This window comes from Macadamia integrifolia, chromosome 6, assembly GCF_013358625.1.
Source record: "Macadamia integrifolia cultivar HAES 741 chromosome 6, SCU_Mint_v3, whole genome shotgun sequence".
In the NCBI taxonomy this organism is placed as follows: Eukaryota; Viridiplantae; Streptophyta; class Magnoliopsida; order Proteales; family Proteaceae; genus Macadamia; species Macadamia integrifolia.
This window is the reverse complement of record NC_056562.1, coordinates 25044330-25067617: the sequence shown is the minus strand read 5'-3', so window position 1 is coordinate 25067617 and position 23288 is coordinate 25044330. Positions and strand designations below refer to the sequence as shown.

General features: G+C 39.1%; 1 protein-coding gene across 4 annotated transcripts in view; it reads left to right on the top strand.

The window, feature by feature from the left end:
• Positions 1-442: 442 nt before the first annotated feature.
• The window catches only part of LOC122082490, a 26718-nt gene continuing 3872 nt past the window's right edge, over positions 443-23288 (top strand). For 3 of the 4 annotated variants that reach the window (XR_006141325.1, XR_006141326.1, XM_042650094.1), the window contains exons 1-11: positions 443-835; positions 7721-9651; positions 9732-10238; positions 10309-10467; positions 12146-12534; positions 12629-13110; positions 13622-13674; positions 13770-13877; positions 13964-15810; positions 16045-16153; positions 16313-16493. Coding sequence is in view for 1 of the 4 variants with exons in the window: in XM_042650094.1 (XP_042506028.1) it covers positions 7731-9651; positions 9732-10238; positions 10309-10467; positions 12146-12534; positions 12629-13110; positions 13622-13674; positions 13770-13877; positions 13964-15810; positions 16045-16153; positions 16313-16493 (5756 nt within the window). In the remaining 3 variants the exon portion in view is untranslated. The remainder of the gene's footprint in view (positions 836-7720; positions 9652-9731; positions 10239-10308; positions 10468-12145; positions 12535-12628; positions 13111-13621; positions 13675-13769; positions 13878-13963; positions 15811-16044; positions 16154-16312; positions 16494-23288) is intronic. The other variant, XR_006141327.1, reaches the window with a different exon arrangement.

The window sequence follows — 23288 nt, the reverse complement described above, 5'->3', positions numbered from 1 at the left end:
CGTTCATGAGTGTAGGACCGCCAGTGAAGATCATCGGATTGGAATTGATTATCCATATGAAAAGACAAGAAAAGATTCTAATCTGTCAATCCTGGTACGGTAGAGTGTATGACAATGAAATGACGCTGCTGCTTAGGATAATATCTTTTCCCTAAATGGGGGACTGGAACTTTAAAAGAACTGGTAAAATAGTAAATATGTGTTAAAAGATGGGCATATTCGATTCATGTCCTAAGTTCTAACGACCCTCGTACCACATGATTATGACAAAGAAACGACACCGTGGGCTTAAGTGTAATTTCAATATGGAAATTTGAAGACCGGAAGTTGAAATGAACTCGTTATGCTCGTAAATATATTGAAAGAGAGGGGTATTTGATTCATGTTCTTGACTTCTTTGTTCTTTCAAATACCCTTTTTAAATTCGATCTCAATCACACATTTCTCTCATGACACCGTGCAGAAAGAAGTGTAAGCGGAAAGACTGAAAGCGAACACAGAGAGAGAGAGAGAGAGAGAGGGAAGAAATCTCAAATCAGTTGCAGTTCCTTAATTGTTCTTGTGGTCTTCTTCTCTGTCGTCGGCTTACTGGAGGTTCTGCCTGGTAGTTGTGAACTCCGGCAACGAAGTTCTTCTGCAATAATCGAATTCATGACGATAGGTCACAAAGCTAGGGTTTTTGGGTTGCAGAACACTTTCTTGTCGCCATTTCAAGCAGGGTTAGCCCTTGGGAAATGAGCCTGCGGATTACCGTAGGTTTTAGGGTCTGGTTTATCAACGACAGCGATTTCGTCCGCGGATGGAGGGAGGTAGTATCTTAGGCCTGCTGATTCTGGTATTACTCATTCTTTATGTTCTTTCCCTGTTTTACATGCGAACTCTAATTCTTTAAGGGAATATATCTGGCACAGTTAGGTTTTTTGTTGGTTTTGTTTCTGAATAGTGAGTGTATTTGGAAGAAGGGGGGAGGAGAAGGAAAAAATAGAGATTCGTTTACCCCTTTTGGTATCAGAGGGTGTTCTAAGGTTATTTGAACACTTCACCAATTAGATATTACTGGTTCTCACTTCTCAGTGGTGGTGTTAAGTACAAATTTTTAGAAGTTGGATCTTTTTTTTTTTTTTTTTGAATTCTTTCTTAACACTGTTGTTTAAGTATGCTATGTTGCGAGGCGAGAGAAGTTGGAACTTAACCGTACTAATTTTATTTATTTATTATTTTTTATCATATGTTGATTTCATAGTTTCATGACCACACATATTCAGTTAGTTTGTTCATTGTTTGGACGCTATGGTGTCAGTTAGGGTCTAGTAAGCACAACAATTATATTGCCTGTGCTACTCTTCTCACTGTCTATATACAAAAAACTTGCACCTTTTGGCAGGGTGCTGCTTGTTGGTATTGATGGAAGACTGTATTCGAGAGTTTGAACTGGTTAACTGGGATTTTTGAGCTTCCTATTTAGGTTACATTTCATCCACTTTCCGTCTTGTTTCTGGTGGTTGGTTCCTGTGCATAGATGTTTACTGAAATAATTCAAAACTTAAAGCCACCGGCCTACCACTATTAAGCTATACTGCTATTAGAGATGGTCTACTAATAGCTGGTCTAAGGGTGTTAATTGGTTTGGTTCCAGTTAGACAGTTCGGTTCACAGTATGATAGGTAGAAACCAGAATTGAACTGAATATTAATCGGTTCCAACTTAGGAAACCAAAACAGTTAAATAAATTTTTTCGTTTAACCGGTTCTTAAACAGTTCCGGTTAAATGAGTTGACTATTTAGTAAAAAATTAGCATCATTGTCATATTTCTAATTAAAATAAGGCCAGACCCTCCTAAACTCTGTTTAAATTTGTGATATAAATTCACATGCTTATTAAACTAGAGTTAACATTATAGTTAATACATACATTTGTTTCAAGCAATTAATCAAAATGAAAAGATTATAATAGGAGGAGATCTAAATGGGCTTGTTGGAAGGGATAGTAGAGGCTATGAAAGGATTCATGGGGGATTTGGTTACAAAGATAGGAATGAGGAGGGGATTTTGGTTTTAGATTTCAAGGTTGCATACGATTTATCAATAGTAAACGCATGTTTCGAAAAGAGAGAAGAGTATCTAATAACTTTCAAAAGTGGACAATATGGTAGTTAAATAGACTTTTTTCTTACTAGATGGGCTGATAGGTTGTCATGTAAATATTGTAAGATTATACTAGGTTGAGTTTAGCCACGCAACATAAATGAACGACCTTGGATATGTGTTTTAAAATTCCAAATTGTAGGAGATGTAAGGTGATTGGCCCTAGAATGAGATGATGGAATTTTTTGGGGGGGGGTTAACTTGAAGGCATTTATTCATAGATTAGTGTCTTATTGGCGGTACGATTTAGATGATGACCTAATATAATGTGGAACGAGATGGCTGTTTTTATTTGAAATACAACTAAAGATGTTCTAGGTGAATCTAAATGGAATACGACACTCATCTAGGGAGACTTGGTGGTGGGGTGAGGATGTTCAAATGGAAATTAAGGATAATAAATTCAGTTGTAAAACTTGGTAGTGGACACAATATGAAGATGATTTCAAAATGTATAAATTCTTTAGAAACAAAAACAAAGTTAAGATGATGATAGGGATAATAATGGCTGGGAAATATGAGGATCTCTCTAACATGTTAGGCACAAAGGAAGGATAGTTGTCAAGGTGATCCAAGGTGGTGGAGGGGTGCTTAAGTGTCTAGCGACAAGGTGCCCAAGTGTTATTTTTTATCTCCTATTTTCTAACATTATTTATTATGCTACAATATGTACCCTATATCATCAAAACTAACATTAACCACATCAAGTCATCAAAAATCAACATTAAGCCACATCAAGTCATTAGAAATCAACATTAAGCCACATCAAGTCATTAGAAATCAACATTAAGTCATATAAAGTCATAAAAAATCAACATTAAGTCATATCAAGTCATAAAAAATCAACATAGAGCTAGACAACTGTAAAACTGAAGAAGCAAGCTATTGCAAGTTTGAAAAAAATCAAAACATACATTTGTATCCTTATCTTGGTATACCTAGTTGCACATTTGGTTTATACTGTTCTTGGAAAATACGATCTTAACTTTAAGTAATTAAACTACTTTCGATTTAGAGAAACATTCTTATTTTCTAACAAGTTTTACTGGTCAAGTGTTTTTATTTTCACATGAGACTTTTTGTATTAGTTAGAGCACAAAGCCAACTTTCTAACAAATCCAAGATTGCTTAAATTTGATTCATATTAAAGGAATTATGTTCCGGTCAAACCTTATTTGTGTGCCTGAATGCTGTTTAAAATCACCCTGAATAGAAATAAATTTTTTAGTTATCAAAACAAAAGATTATTTTATCGCATTTTTAGTTTTTAAAATTGTTTTACCATGATTAGATTTATGAAACTTTATAAAATTGAGGAAAAAAACCAGCATTTGAAAGTTGAAAATCGCCCCTACAACAAAAAATCAATTTTTTTGTTCTTGGACTTGGGGGCTGAAAATCGCCCCACTTGTTTGACGGATAAAAGGGGTAAGAAACTTGTAAGGGTGGGTCCCACATGTTGTGGGTTGGGTTGAAAAGGAAAAAAGAAATAATGGAATATGTAATTTTGAGTGGGGTGGAATTTGGTGGGAGAGAGGAAATGGAAGTGGGATGGGATTCTACGATGAAGAGAGGAAATAGGAGGAGATTGAGAGAGAATCAAAATTTTCATTAATAATGCCAAAGTTCTACCACACTTTGGAAGTGAGTGGGGAGGGAAAAAGTTGAGTGCCACATCAACATATAACAATAATTGCATTTAATGAACTTGTTTGGTAAGTTTCCCACTCCACTTATCCAAACACTCATATTTGTGGTAGTTTGTGGGAAACAAGTACAAGTTTCCTTCCCCATTTTACCTTTTACACTTTTCTCCATCAAGCAAAGAGATTTTAAATGAAAATATTACGGGTAATAGTATATTAGGTGGTTATAATAATCATCAACAAACCACAAAGCTTAGATATATTTGGAGAATTAGGGTGGCTGAAGTTAAAGAAGCCTGTAAAAAGTTGAAAATATGTGAAGTAGTAGGTCCCATCCCAATAGAGGTCTGGAAGAGTGCAGGAATTTGTGGATTATCGTGGCTAACTATGTTATTTCAATAAGATTTTGGAGAATTAGGGTGGCTGAAGTTAAAGAAGCATGGGAAAAAGATGAAAATAGGTGAAGTAGTAGGTCCCATCCCAATAGAGGTTTGGAAGAGTGTAGAAATTTTTGGATTATTGTGGCTAACTAGGTTATTTTAATAAGATTTGAGCACAAGGAAAATGGTTGATGAATGGAAAGAAGCATTGGGGTACAAATTTATAAAAAGTAAAGGTGAAATTCAAAGCTGTAATAATTATGGAGGAATTAAACTCATGAGCCATTATATGAAATTATGGGATAAAACAATTGAAGCTTGTTTAAGACAAGAAACTAAAATTTTGGATAACCAATTTGGTTTTATGCTAGGGAGATCTATCATGGAAGTTATTAATTTGCTTAAGAGATTGATGGAAAGACTTAGAGCATATAAGAAAGACCTTCATGTGGTCTTTATTGATTTAGAAAAAATATTATAATAGAGTTCCTAGAGAGTTAATTTGGAAAGTATTAGAGAAGAAGAATGTTTTGAGTAAATATGTGGACATAAGCAAAGATATGTTATATGGATAATTGTATATTGATAGAGTGACTAGTGTAAGAATTGTGCAGGGACAAGGTAGTGAATTACCAATAACAACGATTGCACCGAGTTTCAGCTGTAAGCTGGCCGGATACACCATACATCCTAGGGATTGGTTTGCTTGATGCGAGCTCTAAGTGCCTTTTTCTTCACAGAAAAACTTCCCCTTCATATATCCATGGTCTTCATTCCCTTCATATATCCATGGTCTTCATTCATGCCTATCTCATGATTTCTTTAGTCCTTTCACATAATGGTCCCTTCCCTTCCTTGGAACTCTTTTGTAACCTAGGGTTCCAAAGAGAGAAAAAAGAATCGGAGAACTTGTAGCACGACTCTCAAACCAACACTGTGACCTATGGTACCAAGTTATAATATAAGATTGAAAGAGAGCAAGGGAACAAGAGGAGAGAAAAGAGTAGAAGGTTGAAGAAGAAGAAGAAGGAGAACAAGAGAAGAGATGATGGTTGAATTTTGTGTTTAGAGAGAATGATCTTGACCACGCTTCACTAACATGATGTAAGAAATTACACACCTCCCAAGGGAGGTAAAAGGTAAATAAGGAAAATCACAATATAAGACAAGAGGATAATAAACTGGTTCCTAAAGTACCCTTATTACATAACTCTAACGATCAAACCATCTGAAATATATCCAAGAGCAGCCTTATTTATTTCCTTACGTTGGCAGTATAGTTAAGTAGAATCTACTTCTGTTGGAACACTGTTCCAAATTGTTTGATTTTGCACTAGCCTTGCCATCAATGTTTTTTACTTTCGATTGGTTGGGTGGTTTTGAAGCCTGGGGAAACAGAAATATTTTCCCAAATTTTTCGATAAGTTTTGTTCAAAATTTCAGCTATTTTTCCAATTTTGGCACATTGCAACCTTTAGGGAAAGAGAAAAAATTATCCAATTTTGATGGTTGTGATCAAATTTCAAACACTCGTATTTTCCGTTCAGTTGTTCTTGTGCTCTAAATTATCAGTAGTAGGGCATCTATAAAAGAGAATAGAGTGTCATTAATAGGATGGCTAGCTAATTTTGATTGGTTGCGATCAAAATCTCAGACACTTGTGAAATAACCTAGAGGGGGATGAATAGGTTATACTAGTGGAAATTTAATTCTTTTAAAAATATTATCCCAAGTGTGATCATAAATAAGAGTGCGAAATGAAATAAAGAACTCACAATCACACAACACCAAGAATTATAGTGGTTCGACTTAACCTGAGTCTAGTCCACTCCCTACAAGAATCCTTTTGTAAGATATTGTACTAGTTATTCCTTTCAATAAAGTAGGTAGGGGAGAAAAACTTTACAATCTTTTTACGGATAAGAACATCTTACAAATCCCCTTTACAGGCAGAGAGGCGCATTTACAATCTCTTTTACAGGTAGAGAGGCACCTTACTCTTGTTAGGATAAGAGGATCCTTACACAATCCTAAGTACAGTCTAAAATTGTAAAACAGAAAATTGAGAAAGTGGAATAAAGAGGATTACCTTTGGTGTGGTGCAAATGATGATTATGAAAATGAAAATGAAATTGAAATGATGCACCTCTTAAAAAGTCTTCTCTGTAGCTCTGATGTGCTCAGCAAGATTGTGGAAGACTTAATGGAGACTTGAGCTTTTTCTTTTGGGATTGGTGAAGACCAACGCCACTCAAGTAATTCGAATGCCTTTATGAATTTAATAGCTCACAACTTTGCTCTTAATGCTCATACTTAATTGATAATTAATTATAAGCATCTTAGGTATTTATAGGTGAGATTAGGAGAGCACTTTAGGCAAACGGTCATATTCTGGGTCCACTGATCGACCGCCGTCGGTAGCCGGTCGACAGGAAAGAGCCGTTGTAAGATAAAAACTAGCCGTTAGAAGTGATCCAGGTAGGTGCCGGTCGATCAGGACTTTCATCCAGTCGACCGGCTATGGCCTCGGATAGGTCCGGTTGACCGCCTACAGTTCTGTCTTGTTTTTGACAGACAACTGTCATATTGACCAGTTGCCAGTATTTCTGCCATAATTTTTCTGTTTGACATTAGATTGACCCGATTCAAGTTGTGTTGAAATCGTGACTCGATTTCCTACAACTTTCATGAAGGGTTCATCTCCTGATACCAACTCTAAGGTTTCCCAAAATACCCTCAAGTTTGGTTAAAGTGTTTTTCTCAGAGTAACACATAGAACATGCATTTCTAAGTATGTTCTACACCACCTATGGACTTCCATGCTTGGTCAAGGGATGTTCTTAAGTCATTCTAGTATGATGATATGCGATGCATGAAGTGTGTGCACATATACATATAGAGTGTACAATATAAAGAGTACTAGACTATCCTAGGGTCTTCATCTTGACTTGAGTCTTGAAGGCTTCATCATTACTTGATTCTTGAAGTCTTCATCATCACTTGTAGCTTCCACTCTTGATCTTCCTGTCTTGACTTGATAAATCAAATATGCAAATCTTGAGCGGTCCTTTTGTACTAACCACCACTTAACATATATAGTTAGAGCAATGGGTTTGTTATTACCAAAAAATTTATAGGAGTTTGGGCATATTCCCAACAACTTGTACTTTCTTGTGGTTCTTGTGTTCTGAACTATCAGTAGTAGGGCATCTATCAAAAGAGGGTGTCGGTAATAGGATGGGATGTTCCACCATTTTTGGTTCAATGGGCTAATTGGTGGTCTGAATATTCTGAGTGTCAGGTCTAAAATGGTGTGGCAAAGTCCAATTCCGATTGGACACTGAAATCATGGATACATTTGATTTTTTGCTGAATATCTCCTTGGAAAAGTAATGATGAACGTAATTTACTAACAACATTGGAACTTGAAGATGTGGAATGTGGTTTTATGCACATATTGTTCAATTGTTGACATATTTGCTTTGACATGGATGCATGTTTGTGTGATCTTTATAACTTATTTTATTTTATTTCATTTTATTGTTGTAGGGATGCACCCATGGATAATGATGACAATGATTTCCAAAGCCAAAGTTTTCAGTTAGCTAGTGAAGATAACTCCAAATTTCTCCCAGGATTACGCTCATATGGTCTTCCGAAATTTGATCTGGACGAAAATCTTCAGGTCCACTTAAGGTTTGATAATTTGGTTGAAACAGAGGTTTTACTTGGTATCCAGAGCCACGAAGACAATCAGTGGATTGAGGAATTCTCACGGGAAGGTAGTGCTATAGAGTTCAGTTCAGGTGCTGCTGAATCGTGCTCCATTTCAAGACATAACAATGTTTGGTCTGAGGCCACTTCCTCAGAGTCTGTGGAAATGCTATTGAAATCTGTTGGGCAAGATGAGATGATCACTGAACATGCTAATAATGAGGAGTCAGGTGCTTGTGATGGAGTAGGTACATTAACCAAGCAAATGGAACCCCATTTAGACCAAGATGGTTCCATGCCATCTATGCAAATGGATGGCACAGATGTCAGCTGTACATTACCAACTGAAAAGTGTCGCGAGAACTTTCCTGGGCTTGATGAATGTTCCAGCCCAAAGCCTTTTGAGACTGAAACTACACTTAAAACAGTCAAAGATGAAAAACCTGAGACTGGTAGTTCAAGAGATCTCAGTCCAGGTGGTGTTGGTGAAAACTGGGGCCTATCAACAAGTGGGGGAAATTTACTAATTAATGGAAGAAATGAGGATTCAAATAAGAGGGATGATGTTTCTTTCATTGATGGAGCTGTGGAAAACAAAGTCCAGAACATTTCTGCTGCTTCTGAGGGTATGCAAGTTGAGCACTTGGCCACCATCATGCAGAACTCTAGAGAACAGCAGCAGGTAACTGAAGAATGTGCTGAGGTTATTTCTTACGAACATCCTATTTGTTTGCAAAATGATAATATTGAGCAAGTCGATGAACTTGCGGTTTCATGCAAAGAGCCTCTGATGGATGATCAGAACAGTGAAGAAAATAAAGATGAAACTGGTGCCAATGTTGTCGATAGCCCCTCCAAGTTGGCACTAGATGTGGATTCTGCCATACCTGTTTCGGAAGGATGCAATAAAGATGAGTGTTTTGATCAGCCAATCAAGCTCAGTGAAAGACAAATGGTGGTTTTGTCCAAAGATACTGAGATGGGTGATAAATCCATGGGAGTTGAACATGAGGCATCATTTGGAGTGCTGGAGGGAGAGAGTAATTTTGAAGGACAAGCCATTGACGTCAGCAACAGAAATATAGGAATTCTATCAAGCACAGTACAGAAGGTAAATTCTCTAGGACAGGTGTCACAAGGAGGGGGCAGTGCACTATGTTTTGACAAACAAAAGGATTTGTTAACAGGTGATGGTCACCAGTTGGAATCTGAGGTTTCAGTTGGTAACTTAGAGACAATTTTGTCAGTAAATGAAAACATTGAGCTTTTTAAAGGCCAGTGTAACAAAAGCAGCACTAATCATATTGAAAACATCTCTAGTTCGACTATGGAGCTTTGTTCCCCAACTAATGAAAGCCACCTAGCAACTGAAAATACGAAAGATAGTCATGTTGGTTCAAGAGTCCATGGAGATGGTCATTCTGCCAATGATCCCCCCTCATCTTCCATGCAGCAGGTTGAATCCATGCAAATGTATGAAAGCAGCTTAGTTATTGAACCTATTGTTGTTTGTGATAGTCAGCTAGATTCGGCTGTTATTGAAAGGGAGAATGGGGTACAGATTTGTGAAAGTAGTTTAGCTTCTGAGCGTAATGAGGTTAATGTCCTTGAAAATGAGAATGGAAGGACACGTGCTAATTTCAGTAATGTGGAAAGTGAGACAAATGTTTCTGTTGTTGATTCGAAGGGGGATGCATCCGCGTCTCAAAACCAAGAGGTAGTTGTTCAAGTATCAGCCTCTGACCGGGGTGTCAGTGATGAATTAGGTATGTTGTGAAACCATATTTTGGGATGCGCAACTTCATAACTTGTGAGGCTTATAATATTGTTGCTTTCCTTTTTGCAGCTTCTACAGGACTGGTTTCTGTAGCTACCAACTTGGCTTCCTATAAGAAACTGGATGGTGTTCATGACTTGCATCCAGGAAATGGCAGTGTCTCAGGTCAAGTTATTGAACAAAAAGATGATGGACATTCAGCTGTATGTATTCAAGGCTTCACTCACTTGGATAAAAAAGAAGTGAAAAATGATATGTCAAAAGAAACTGGATCCTTTGGTTTGAACGAGTGTTCTCAGATGACAAGTGAGCCAGTTCTTTTATGTGAACTTGAACAATGTACAGCTCATGACAGTGCTGAAGAATTGCTTCCTGAGACAGTTGGTCAGTCACAATCTTCCATGGAGGCTAGTGAAGGATGCCAGGATGAATGTCAAACTATGATTGATGATAAACCCACTCAAGGATACCCCAAGGAGCTAGAAGAATATGCTTCAGTTCTTAATGAAAATAATGGTTCTAAAGTGATAGGAGTTCATCATGATAAGTGTGAAGAGGCATCTATAAAATTTGATGGTAATCATTTGAAATTAAGTTTCTCTCCTTTGATTAACATGACTGCATTTGATTTTTATTTTGTTGTTAGGAGCACTGCCTAGCAACGGTGAGATGCTTACGCAGCCAGTGCCTCTATCCTTGGAGGGATCTTTGTGTGTTGTTAGCAAGGAGGATCAGGAAGACAATAAAGATGGCTTAGCATCTGCAGATAACAATGATGGGAAGAATTTCATTTCAAGATCCGAAGGTGAGATGATAATACTTTTAATCTGTTCTCAAATTATATTATGGCAACAAGAAATAAAAATACCTTCGCACAGACGTTTAGACCTTTCAGCTTCCTTGATTGTTCCTCAACAAATGCATATAAATCTCCATATCTGTATTTTACCTTCCACTCTACCCTTTCGGTTTTGTGTAGTAGGATCCATCACTTCTTTGAAGAAATTTACACTTTCTTCATTTCAATTGCTTATTAAATAGTTGTGATTTTGAGGAAAAGCCACACTACTTAGATCAGAGACAAAAAAGGGTCTTCTCCATCTTTCACACCACAGCTCAAAGAGTAATAAGGTTTCAAAACCGACTCTCACCCAGGGAGAACACACACACAACCCTAGCAAAATCTCCTGCTGCTGCTGTTTTGGAGGGCTGCTCCCCCGCCTCTCACCCTCCCTTCTTTCTCTCTCTCTCGCACAAACTTTGTCCTGCTCTCTCTTTCTCCTCTTCATTCTGTCCCTCTCTCCCTCTCTTCCTCTCTCTTCTTCCTCTTCACCTTTTCTCTTCTGCTTCATCTTTGGTTGGAGCATCGTCAGTTGGAATTGCGACTTGGCCATCAACCCGTAGGTTGCCATCCCAATAGCCTGTCTAGGCTCATTTGGTTTCCCAGCACCCCACTGCCATGGCTTCCCTCTTGACTGTGGTGTACTCTTGGGGCTGAGAAGATGAAGAGATAAGATAGGGTGTTAGGGTTTGTGGAACCCTAATTTGATTTTACTTGGTTGCCCTTCCTTGTAATGGGCTTCCTTGTTTTGTCTTTAGCCCATGTGGGCTTTCAGTTGTAATGGGCATGTTAGTGACATGCTTTTGAGTCTTTGAGCCCAGGTGGGCCTTGGTTGTAGTCCTTCATGGACTTTTTTTACCCTTATTGGGTTTGTAATTCTCCCTTAGGGGTTATATTATCCCTCCCCCTTCTTTTAATGCATTTTATATTCACCCCAAAAAATAAAAGTTTTGATTTTAGAGTAATTTCTCTAGATAATTTCCTTATCCTGATGGATTATATGACTTCTACTAAAAACTAGTAAAAATGTGAAAACAGTGAAGATGATGAGAAGCGGGAGGGTCTAGAGATATTAGCATGGATAAGAAAATGTTTCATTGGAAAACTTGAACTGCCATGAACTGCCATACATATCATTTCTTCATGGACAATGGTTTTTTTCTAGGTTAATCATAAGGTCAGAACAAGAGGGTGGGGTTCTCAATGACATGACTGTGTCCTGGATTTCCTTCACATTTAGAACAACATTTCTGGGAAAATTTTCTATACCTCTTCAATTATTATTGTTATTTCTTGTGATATACCTAATGGGATGGTACGACCTATAAAATTTCCTTGTAAATAAATTCTGTTTTGACTCGCGTAACTGAACATCTTTCTCTCTTCCCTGTCTCTCCCTCGTGGGGTTCTGGTGAGTTTTTATGGCAACTCTGGAAATCATACATTTTGTCTCTCATCTCATGTAATCAAATAGGTTTTAAACACCCATTAAAAAGTATCGACATGTTTGTGTGCTATTTTAGACGATGGATATTACAGTTCAATGTTCAGTAGTACAAATGAAGTTGCCCCCAACTTTAAACTTTTTCAGTGTTTGATGGCACAAAGCTCCAAATCTAATGCATAGTCCTTGCCTATGCAGGTGATGCTGTCAATGGCTCTAAGATATCCTGCAAACCTGCAGCAGAGTCTGAAAACTCCAGTGAATTTTGTGCTTTGGAAGCTGAAAACAGCAATCCGAATTCTGATGTCCCTAATTGTGGTTCACCCACCATTATTAGTTGCAGTGAACCCTCTCGAAATGACAATGAAAAATGGGAGGGAGATGAGATGACCATGGACCAGAAGGCCTCTGAAGGCCTAGATAAAGAGGCCAGAGGAGGTTCTAGTTCTCATAACCCTGAAGGGAATGATTCTGAGGATGATAGAAGCTTCACTTTTAAGATAAACCGTCAGACAGATCCGTCTGACCCAGAAACTGATGGGGGATGGAAACTATTTGGCAGTGCTCAGCCGTCTGACTTTGTTCAGGTAGTTTCATCTTTCTTGCAAGATTTATTATCATTTTAAAAAGTTGCATCGGTGCTTAATATTTTATACTATTATTATTTGATTTTTCTGAAAGGACAAAGAGGTTCCTTCAGCAACATCTGGCTTATCTCAAAAGGATTCCAAGATGGCACAAGGAAATTCTCCTCCTACTTCTCAAGCATGTAAGCAGGAGAATGTGCGTGGTGGTTCCAAGGGTACTTCTGCGCAAAAAACAAGGAAAAGTTCGAACAAGGTAACTGATAATGGAACTGCTAAAGATGGAAGATCTCCAAAAGAGGGACCCCTTGTAAAACAGATAAAAGATAGAGGCAGTCCTTGCAAGATTTCACCTAGTTCAATTAGGGTGACAAGCCAGGTTGTGCAAGCTGAAGAGATGCACCCCAATTCTTATGTTGAAGGCACTACTAGGAAAGTGTGTAGTGCTGCAACTGTTCAGGCATCTTCTTTGCCAGATTTGAATAGTTCAGCTTCTCCATCTGCATTGTATCAACAGCCTTTCACAGATTTACAACAAGTGCAATTGCGTGCCCAGATATTTGTCTATGGATCTCTGATGTGAGTACCCAGATGATTGTATCTTTATTATGTATATTGGTGATCACTAGTTCGTATCCATTCATTGATTCTGTAGGTGCCCTTTGACACATGGATTGGGGGTTGGAATTTTTGTTGGTGTGTCAGTAGTTACTATGTATTTGTATCAGAAATGTATTGTGGTAAGAAACAAGAGAGAACATGGGCCTGACCTGTTTCCAGGCTAAAGGAAGAGCTCATTTTCTGATGCTAACAATGAAATGTGTCATTTCCCTCTTGTTATTGACCATCTAATTATTTGACTGGGTAGACTTCTGCATAAAAGTTCTGAGTACAACCTTCAAATGGTAGTTTCTCTCCATGTATGGCATGTCTATGGCAGCTAGAGCTCTATTTTCTGATTCCTGTAATTTATACGACTTGAGAATTTGAACTTCCCTTCAAATGTTTGCTTTTTTGATGGATTTCCCTTTAAATATTCGTTATTATGTAGATGTCATATATGACAAGGTGTTTTAAATTTCTGTTGCAGCCAAGGAATGGCTCCTGATGAGGCCATTATGATGTCAGCCTTCGGAGAATCTGGTCAGGATTTTATGTAACAATTGTTATTTCACCTTTTTTTTTTTCCCCAATTATCAACTGGGTATCTGACAGTTAGGAATGGCTTGGACCTGTAGAGGGCGGAAGGAGCTTATGGGAAAATTCTTGGCGTGTTGCTGTAGAAAGGCTTCATGATCAGAAATCTCCACTCAGTTACCCTGAGACTCCTCTGCACTTGCATTCAGGTTCTTGTTCTTTGTGTATACTCTGAAACTTTTTTCTCTTGAGTTTTGGTTTTCGTCTCTAACTTTGTTGAAAACTGAGATGGCAGGTTCTAGGGTGCAAGAACAAGGGACTAGGCAAAGTCCTCTGCAAAATAAAACTTTTGGAATGCCTGCTGTCCGACCTGGCAGCAAGACTTACTCTTCATCAATCATAAATCCTGCAATCCCCCTGTCATCCCCACTATGGAGCATTACTACTCCTTCCCGTGATGGTTTGCAGTCTGGCAGCATACCAGGGGTTCCACTCTTGGATGCTCATCAGACATTTTCTCCATTGCACTCTTATCAGTCTCCTCATGTAAGGCACTACGTAGGAAATACAACTCCTTGGCCATCTCAGGCTCCTTGTCCTGGACCTTGGGTTGTTTCTTCTCGGACTTCTGCACTCGATACCAATGCTCATTTCCCTGCCTTGCCCATTACAGAGACAAGTCATGTGATCTCTGTTCGTGAGTCATCTGTAACACATCCTTCTACAGTGCAGCATTCAACCCCAAGTTCTTTGGTTCTTCCTGGGGTCACTGCAAGTGTTCCTGCAGGGACTGTTCCCCTGCTTGAGGCAAAAAGAACACCATCACCTGGTAAGCAAGTTTCTTCTGATCCAAGGCCCAGAAAGAGGAAAAAGAGTCCAGCCTCTGAGGGGTCTCCCCGCTTGTCTTTGGTTCCTCCGGCAGAAGCGGTTTGTGCTGCTGGAGTTGCTAATCCTTTGCCTACATCCTTCGCCATCACAACTGCAGCTAACTCTGTATCTAAAACTGCTGCTAGTAATTCTGTTTCAACTAGTTCACCAACACCTTCTTCACCATATCAGATTACCACATCCCAGGACATGGAGCAAAGAATTATTTTCTCAGATGAGTCTTGCAGTAAAGTTGAACAGGCTAAGCAACAGGCAGAAGCTGCTGCTGCTCTCGCTGCTTCTGCAGTAAGATACAGCCAAAGCATATGGAGTCAATTGGCCATCCAGAAGAACTCTGGATTGATTTCTGATGTTGAAGCTAAACTAGCATCTGCAGCCGCAGCAGCGGCGGCGGCGGCTTCTGTTGCAAAGGCGGCAGCAGCTGCTGCTAAAGTTGCTTCTGATGCTGCGTTGCAGGCTAAACTGATGGCTGATGAGGCTCTGGTTTTGAGTAGAAGTGGAAATCATAGTCAAAGTACCGAAGTTTCTTCTTCTGATGGTGTGAAGAGTTTGGGAATGATCTCTCCTGCTTCAATCATGAAAGGAAAGGACAGAAGCACTGATTCCAGTTCTCTAATTGTTGCTGCAAAAGTGGCATCTAGGAGGAGGGTTGAAGCTGCTGCAGCTGCTGCAAAGCAAGCTGAGAACTTGGATGCTGTGGTAAAAGCAGCTGAACTGGCAGCTGAAGCAGTATCACAGGCAGGATCAATTGTTGCAATGGGTGATCCTATACCTTTAACAGTGACCGAGTTGTTAGAAGCAGGTCCAGACGGTTTCTGGAAAGTACTAGTCCCTTCAGAAAAGCAGCTTGTAAAGTTGAGCAATACGAGTGAAGTGAGAAATTCTAATCTTAATGGAGTTGAAGGTCTTGGAAGATCTGTTAATGAGCTATCATCAAATAAACAAGAAACACAGAGAACTGCAGAACAAGGGAAGCCAGGTTCTCCAAAAAAGATGGCCAGTCAGTCTATGGGGAGCCACATGGGCCTGGTAGATGGAACACAATGGGATTCAGTTACAAGTAACGAAAAGGGTTTCGGAGGACAAAAAGGTCGTAGAACTTCTGACGTAGCTAAAACTGTTGATGTTATTTCTGAGTCTGAGATTGGATCACGAACTGATACTGTCGTTACTGTCAAAGATCTGGATCATGGAGTGCATCAGCCAGTGGGGAGTTTAAAGGACAATAGCATTAAAGAGGGTTCCTTTGTAGAGGTGTGTGAGCTAAAGATGACTTGAATTATGTTGTCTCCATTGGTTTGTGTTCTCGAACACGTTTCTGTAATGAATCTAATCTCTTGTTGCTATAGCTTATGTGCTTCATAGATTTGATTCTCTTTTTTGAAGACTTTCCACTCATTAAATTGTAAAGGATTTTTTTCTTACTGTTTGGTGTATGTGCAGACCCCTTTTGGATTTGTATTTACTAATGGCTACTGCAAACTTCAGGTTCTTTCTAATGAGGATGGTTTAAGAAGGGTCTGGTTTTCAGCCAAGGTGCTGAGTTTGAAAGATGGGGAGGCTTATGTTTGTTACACTAACCTCCTTTCTGATGAAGGTAATCCATAGGATACCATTAAAGGTTCTACATATGTTAATGATTGTTAGTCGTAGGTTAAATACTGATCCTTTAACTGTTAGATAAATTGTAAATCTCTCTGGGGCGATATTCTGTGTGATTACATTAAAAATTGACTTATTTTTCTCTTTTCTGCAGGTCATTGTAAGCTGAAACAGTGGGTGTCTCTTGAAAGTGAAGGTGATAAAGTGCCTAGAATTCGTATTGCTCATCCTATGAATACAATGACATCTGAAGGCACAAGAAAGCGCCGTAGGGGCACACTGGGGGACCATATATGGTCTGTTGGGGATAGGGTGGAAGCATGGACTCAAGATGGGTAAGCATGGACTGGAGATATGTTTGTTTGTTTGCTTGTTTTGCTTTTCAGCGCATTCAAGTTGTTAATTAATGTAAATCTACTGTTGTGGACATGCATCATGGAGGACAAGCTAGTGGGTTGAATCAGGTCAAGTCAGCTACAAATTTGTTTTTTCATAATCTGAAAATTCTCATCCTCTGAAATATGAGGCATTAGTATAGGAAATTACTCGTACAAAGATGATCACCTAGGACAAGTTCAGAGAAGGAAGAATCATAGTTGTCAAAGCGCTAGGTGAACCCAAGAGGTCGAGGGGGGTAAAAAATTAAGGTGACACCAACTAGGTGCTTAGCTGCCGTCTTGGTAACCAAGGCACCCATAAAAAATGGCCAGGACGCCTAGGTGACGCTTTAACAACCTTGGGAAGAATTTGTCCCATGTTTGCTGTGTTTTTGCTTTTTTGTTGGTGAATCAGTTCCCCTTTCAGTGTGTTTCAGCTTTGCAAAGGAGGCTTGAACCCACTTCCTTTGCCTCTGTAGGGTAGTTTGGGTTTTTTGTGTGGAAGTTATTGTCTTGCTGTGGTCTTGGCATCCTATTCTGCTAGAAAAAAGGCAAAGTTTGTATAGTGATTACCTCGTTGGTTGGCATTTGGACATTATGGGTGGCTGGCATGTTTTTTCTTTTTTGGGGCGTGGGTTGGGATAGGACATAAACATCAGGATTTCTGGATATTGTAGCTTACATGTAGAAGATTTAATTTCTGTTACCACCCATTATGAAGTCGATGGCGGCAGGATGGGTCTTTGTGCTTGATGTTGGCAATGTTATTGCTTAATCATGTATTTAAGAAAAAGAGGATGATAGTCAGATTAGGTTCTTATAATCCCTGTCACTGTTATTCACCAAAAAAAAAAAATGTCCCTGCCACTGTAAGGATATGCGCTCACACTCCCTTTCCCTTCTCCCTAGTTGATTGGAGCAGTGGGTAACCCTGGTATGGATAGATATTGGCGCGGCCTTAAAAGTCATGCTGGTGAGATTTCACTTGTTATTTGGCCCAATGGACTTTTCTGATTTGTTGTTTGTCGAGTTGAAAGTCTTTGCTCTTCGGATGAAGCTATCTCACTCATACGTGGGTATGGTTTTCTCATAAGCAAAATTTCTGTATGCTTCAAGGGCATGCGTAGATTGGCTATATCTCACCTGATCGTGTCAGTGGTATGATGATCCAGGAGCAGTTCTTTGGATCGGGCCGGACTTGTTTGAGAGTTCCAATCGAGAATTTGGGGCTAAGAGGATATTTTAGAATTTTATTTATTTCTATTTTGTGATTAATTATAATCTTTTATTTTATTTGGGTAGGTCAAGTAGGAGATAGCTACAAAGGAATTAGTTTCTTAGTTGTTTTGAGTTTCCAAACTAGAATACGTTTTTTTACCACCTCTCTTATTTATATGCATGTTCCTTGCTATTGGAATTTAGATTTGAAGAATGAAGTGAGTGTTTGTTTGGTTGAAGCTTGCAAGGCCTAGGGCAGCTTGGCTCTCTCTCTCTCTCTCTCTCTCTCCCCCCACCTCTTCCTTCTCAAGTTAGAATGATCTCTTAGGGTTTGCTGCATAACTCCAAACTACTCTACCCCTTAAGTATCTGCCCTTAATGACCCCATTGTGGTGAGTGACAAACTAGCAACTACAGCTGGTTGTTACCTTGCCTTGAGATCTGATTTCAGAGGTTCAATTTTCTCTTTTTCACTCAATTGTTTCAGGACCTCCTTGGTTGCATTCAATTGATCATTGAATAGGAGTCTCCTCAAGCTTCTCGAGGATTGGTTCTCTCATCAGGTGAGTTCTTTCAACCGCAAGGGCTCCTCCTTACCGCGCAAGCCGTTGGGTTGCTGTCTAGAGGTTGTCTCAACCTCCAAATCGTGGGGTTGTTTTAAAGCCCTTATTTCTTTTTTTTTTTTTTTTTTTTTCTTTTTCGAAAATACCCTTTCCTCCTCCTTTTATTCTGCTTTGTCCCTTGTTTGTTTTGGTTCCAATTTAGTCCCTCTTCTTTAAATAATAATTCTCTATCTATCAATATTTCTTGTCTTCATACTTCACCCTTGAGATTCTGATTATTACGGATGGCTCTGGCACTCGCTCTTACAAACTTTGAAATATTTAGAAATTCCATTTTCTTCCTACTTTTCGGCTACTGTCCGATTGGTTGGGCCCATAGTGACCCAAATACGGTTGTTTGAACTTGAGGCTACATAATGGAGGTTGATCCATATGATTTACTCCTTTTGATTAGAGATGGTCTCCGTACATTGCAAATAGGACTTCGTGATTTCCAAACAGGACTTCTTGATTTTAGGACAGGTTGTCGGAAGATTGTTGGTAATACTGACTGCTTTTGCGATGAGATCTCAAGCATGATAGAAGTTTCAGATGACGGATCAGGGTTAGCAGAAAATGTGGACAACGAAAGTGACGATCAAGCTAAAGTAAACCATCTGATCAAGATTGAAGCTAAGGAATCGATGGTCTGATTGCAAATGTGAAACCCCTCGATTAGATTCCAGTCAGAGAGATATCGTTTGCCCATGATCGTCAGGAAATTGTAGCAGCTGATTGTGAACTGCATTGGATCATCCCCCCATCGAAGCCAAATATATTGATCAAGTAACAACGGAAACCAGTGAAGTGAAAGCCATTCCCTGCCCCCACCATGAGTTTGTTCTTCCCCATAGTTTTCTAGACGTGGATGCAACCTCGAAGCTTCATATTTTTTATTTTATTAGAGTTGCAGACAATGAGCAGCTATCCCTGGTTTGATTACTTTTAGTCATGCCCTTCTACAAAACTTGTGGGAGAGTTTTTCTCAACACTGGGGAAATTGATGTAGGAGCAATTCTTTGGACTGTGTCGAACCTGTTTGAGAGTTCCGACTGAGAACCGGGCTTGAATTGGGATTTAGGTCTAGTAGGATATTTTAGGATTTTTTTGTTTCTGTTTTTGGGATTAACATGTAATCTTTTATTATATTGGGATGGTCAAATAGGATATAACTACGTACATAGTTTTTAAGGCGCTGCTATGGCGTCGCCTTACCGGTCTAGAGATGGTAAGACAGTGCTTCGCCTTAAGTGAAGTGGCAGCTTATGGGTTTTTTTTTTTTTTTCAACACATTTTAAAATTACTTGATGAAGATTCTAAATATAGATTTTTTATTGGTAGGTGTATGATTTTGTTAACATTTGAGATGTATGGGATCAGCTTTACTCCACCAAAAATAACCAAAACAAACAAAACAAAAACACGATTCACAAACAGGGTTTGGATTTGTCAAGGGTTTTAAGAAAGGGTTTTGAGAAGGAATAAAGGAACAAGGAAGAACCGTTGTTCCAGGCGACCATTTTGCTCTGGCAGCGGTGAGCTTCATTTTTCTTTGATAGGAGTAGAAATATAGTGGATGACCTTAGGGCTTGGGCACTCATTTTGGCATCATAGAGGTAAGTATAATAAATACTTGTATTTTTTATGTCTTCTTTTCTTTATATTTATAATTTTGTTTCATAATTATGTATTTGTATTATATGTTAATATGTTATGATGATTGATGATTGATGATTGAATATTAATGATTGATGATTGATGATTGATGATTGATGATTGATGAAGATGAACTTAGTTTATTCACTTTATTGATTTGTTTTCTTGATGAATATCTTATATTGGTATGAATATGAACCTTTAATATTTATTTAACATATGAGTAATAGGATTCAATTAAGATTTGAGCCAAATAGATTGGTTTTATAAAAAAATTACATAAGAACGCTTTAGTCGATAAGGCGACGCTTTATGCCCGCCTTATCGCTAAGACGCTCCGAAAGACCCTCAAACGCCTCCGTCGCCTTACCGCCTTAAAAACTATTGCTACATAGGATTTAGTTCCTAAATGTTTTGAGTTTCCAAACTAGAATATGTTTCTTTTCCAGTTGGGTTTCCTCTTATGTTTTTGTGCATATACTGCTATTGGAATTTATATTTGAAGAATCAATTGTGTCTGTCTGGTTGAAGCCTGCGTGGCCTAGGGCAGCTTGACTGCCGTTCACCTCCTCTCCCCCCCTCACCTCTCTCTTTCTCTCTCCTTTTTTCCTTCTCAGTACATTGCCCCTTCTTCTCTCCTACAGTTCCATACTCTTTCCTTCCCTCTCTCTTCTCCTACATCTTCCTAATCCCCATCTCTTCATACCTAAGCTGTTATACCTGGTTGTTTCTGTTCTCTGCTAGCAGTACTGTGTGGCTGGAAGATAAATGCCAGAGCTCTGTAATCCCTCCATGAGTTGGACTGGTCTCTTAAAATTTTCTTGCATACCCTAAAATGATTATTACCGCTTGAGTATCTGCCCTTAAGGACCCCTCTGTGGTGAGTTGCAAACCAGCAACTACAGATGGTTGGATTATCATTTTTCAGCTTAACGCTTCAGGACCTCCTTGGTTGCATTCGACCGATCATTGAGTTGGAGAGTCTCCTTTAAAATCTCGAGGACTGGAACTCCATTGGATGGGTTCTTTCAACCACAAGGGCTACTCTTTACTGTACAAGTCATTAAGTTGCTGTGCAGAGGTTGTAGACAACCTCAACCTCAAAATCGTGGGTTTGTCTTGAATCCCTTATTTCTATTTTTTTTTTTTTAAGTAAATACCCTTTCCTTCTCCTTTTATTCTCCTTTGTCTCTTATTTTGTTTTGGTTCCAAGTTAGTCCCTCTTCTTTAAATTATAAGATCTTGTTTTGGTGTGGAATGTTGGGCAGTTAAGAAGTGGCATATAGATAAACTAAGTATAGTGGAGATGAGAATGCTGAGATTGATGTATGGCAAGACTAGGAAGGATAAAGTAAGGAATGACCACATTAGAGCTGAGTTGGGTGTAGCCCCAATACATGATAAGCTATGTGAAATTCATCTGAGGAGGCATGATGTAAGACTAGAATCACAAGTGATTCTAATCCCAGGCAGGATCTGGAATTCTGGCTGAATAGGGAGATCTTCGAGTATGTCACTAATCAAGGCTCATATGAACAACAAAAGCTGGTTAAGTACTCGAGTGAAGGCTATGATGGCCTCAAGAATTCCTCCAAAGCTGTCTGTAACCAGGCCCTTGTACTGGCAGCAACAGGTAGGACAGAAAATTAGTGTTTCAAAGTTTAGTGCGAGAATACCTGCGGCCAGTTGGAGGCTGCTCAATAGGGGCTGCGAGGCTGGTTGAAGAACCCTCCCTGGGTGCTCGATAAACCCACAAAAGAGTTTCAGGTTTGGACTTACAGATGAGGGGATCTTGGCAGAATTGATACCATTCAAAACCCTGACAGAAGCTGATTTCGGCACCTCCTCTTGGCTAGTCTTTAAGCTCTTGGATTGGGGTCTTTAGGTCTTCAAACAACTCTCACACACTCTCTCACAAAGGCTAAACAGAAAATAAAGAAAGAATAATAGAGAGATCGATTGAGGGTTGAGAAGGGGGAAGAAAAAGGTTAGGTTTTAGACATCTCACCCCTCAAGTTTAGGCCTCTCACCTAGGGCCTCTCACCCAACTGTATCCAACAGCAAAACAGCATAAGCCATCTCTAAATAAGTCTTCATTAACTTCCTTTAATTGATTACAGGTGCTCCTCTTATATAGGAAGTAAGTTCAGCTTACAGAATAGAAGTTAAAACAAAAAAGGAACCTGACATAGGAATAGAAACCAACTAGCTTAGGCAACTAACTACTAATTTGTCTACTAAGCAACTAACATAGGACAATAAAAGACATTCTAGAATACTTTACAGCACCAACTTGGTGTTTGACTGGTCAAACCACCAAATACAAAAAGGGCAGCAACGTGACAGCTCACAGGAGACAAATAGAAGCTTGGACTGCTGCTGCTTGGCTGGATCGATGGATTCTGTTGAGGATCTTCTAGAAGACCAAAACAAAGTCAAAGTACTGCAATAATATGGGGTCCACTATACTGGTTCGATGGGCTAAAGTAATGGACCAGCATAGACCAAAACTGGGTTGGTCCGATGGGGCCTAAACCAGGTCCAGCCTTGGGACAGAACTGAAACAAGGTCTGGTTAGTTCGATCCCTTCTTTTGATGTCCCTATCTACATCAAGGCATGGCCTTCGGATGCTCTAGTTCAGAGGAGTGATTTGATTCAGATTAAAAGATCTAAAAGAGTCATGGATAGGCCTAAAATAATCCTATGAGAGGTGGTGAGGAAAGATATGCATAACCTAGGCCTTCTACCTCGTATGACTTTGCATAGAGCTGATTGGAGGGCAAGGATTCATATGGATGACTCCATTTAGTTGGGATAAGGTTTTGTTGTTTCTATCCTTCTTTCTTGTCTTCTTACATAACCCTTGAGATTCTGATTTTTACAGCTCTGTCACTCCCTCTTACATACTTTGATTCCTACTTTTGGCTAATGTACAATTGGTTGTGCCTGTAGCGACCCAAACGGGCTTGTTTGAACCAGGATTGCATCATGTAATCCTTATTTTTCATGTGTGGAATGATTTTTGAGCAAGCGGTACATGCATTTATGGAACTAAATTAAGGTTACATACTCAGGTTGTTTTGATTGATTATCAAACTAATGAAACATTAGAATAAGATACTATTTTAATGGACTATAGCAGTCACTAGAAGTTTTGTTGTTTAGAGTCGAGGTTGAATATGTTCTACTCCAATTCGGATGCATCTTTGGGATGTATTGTTTCCATTTTTCTTTTTCCATGCCACGATCCCACCCCCACCACCCACACCACCCCCC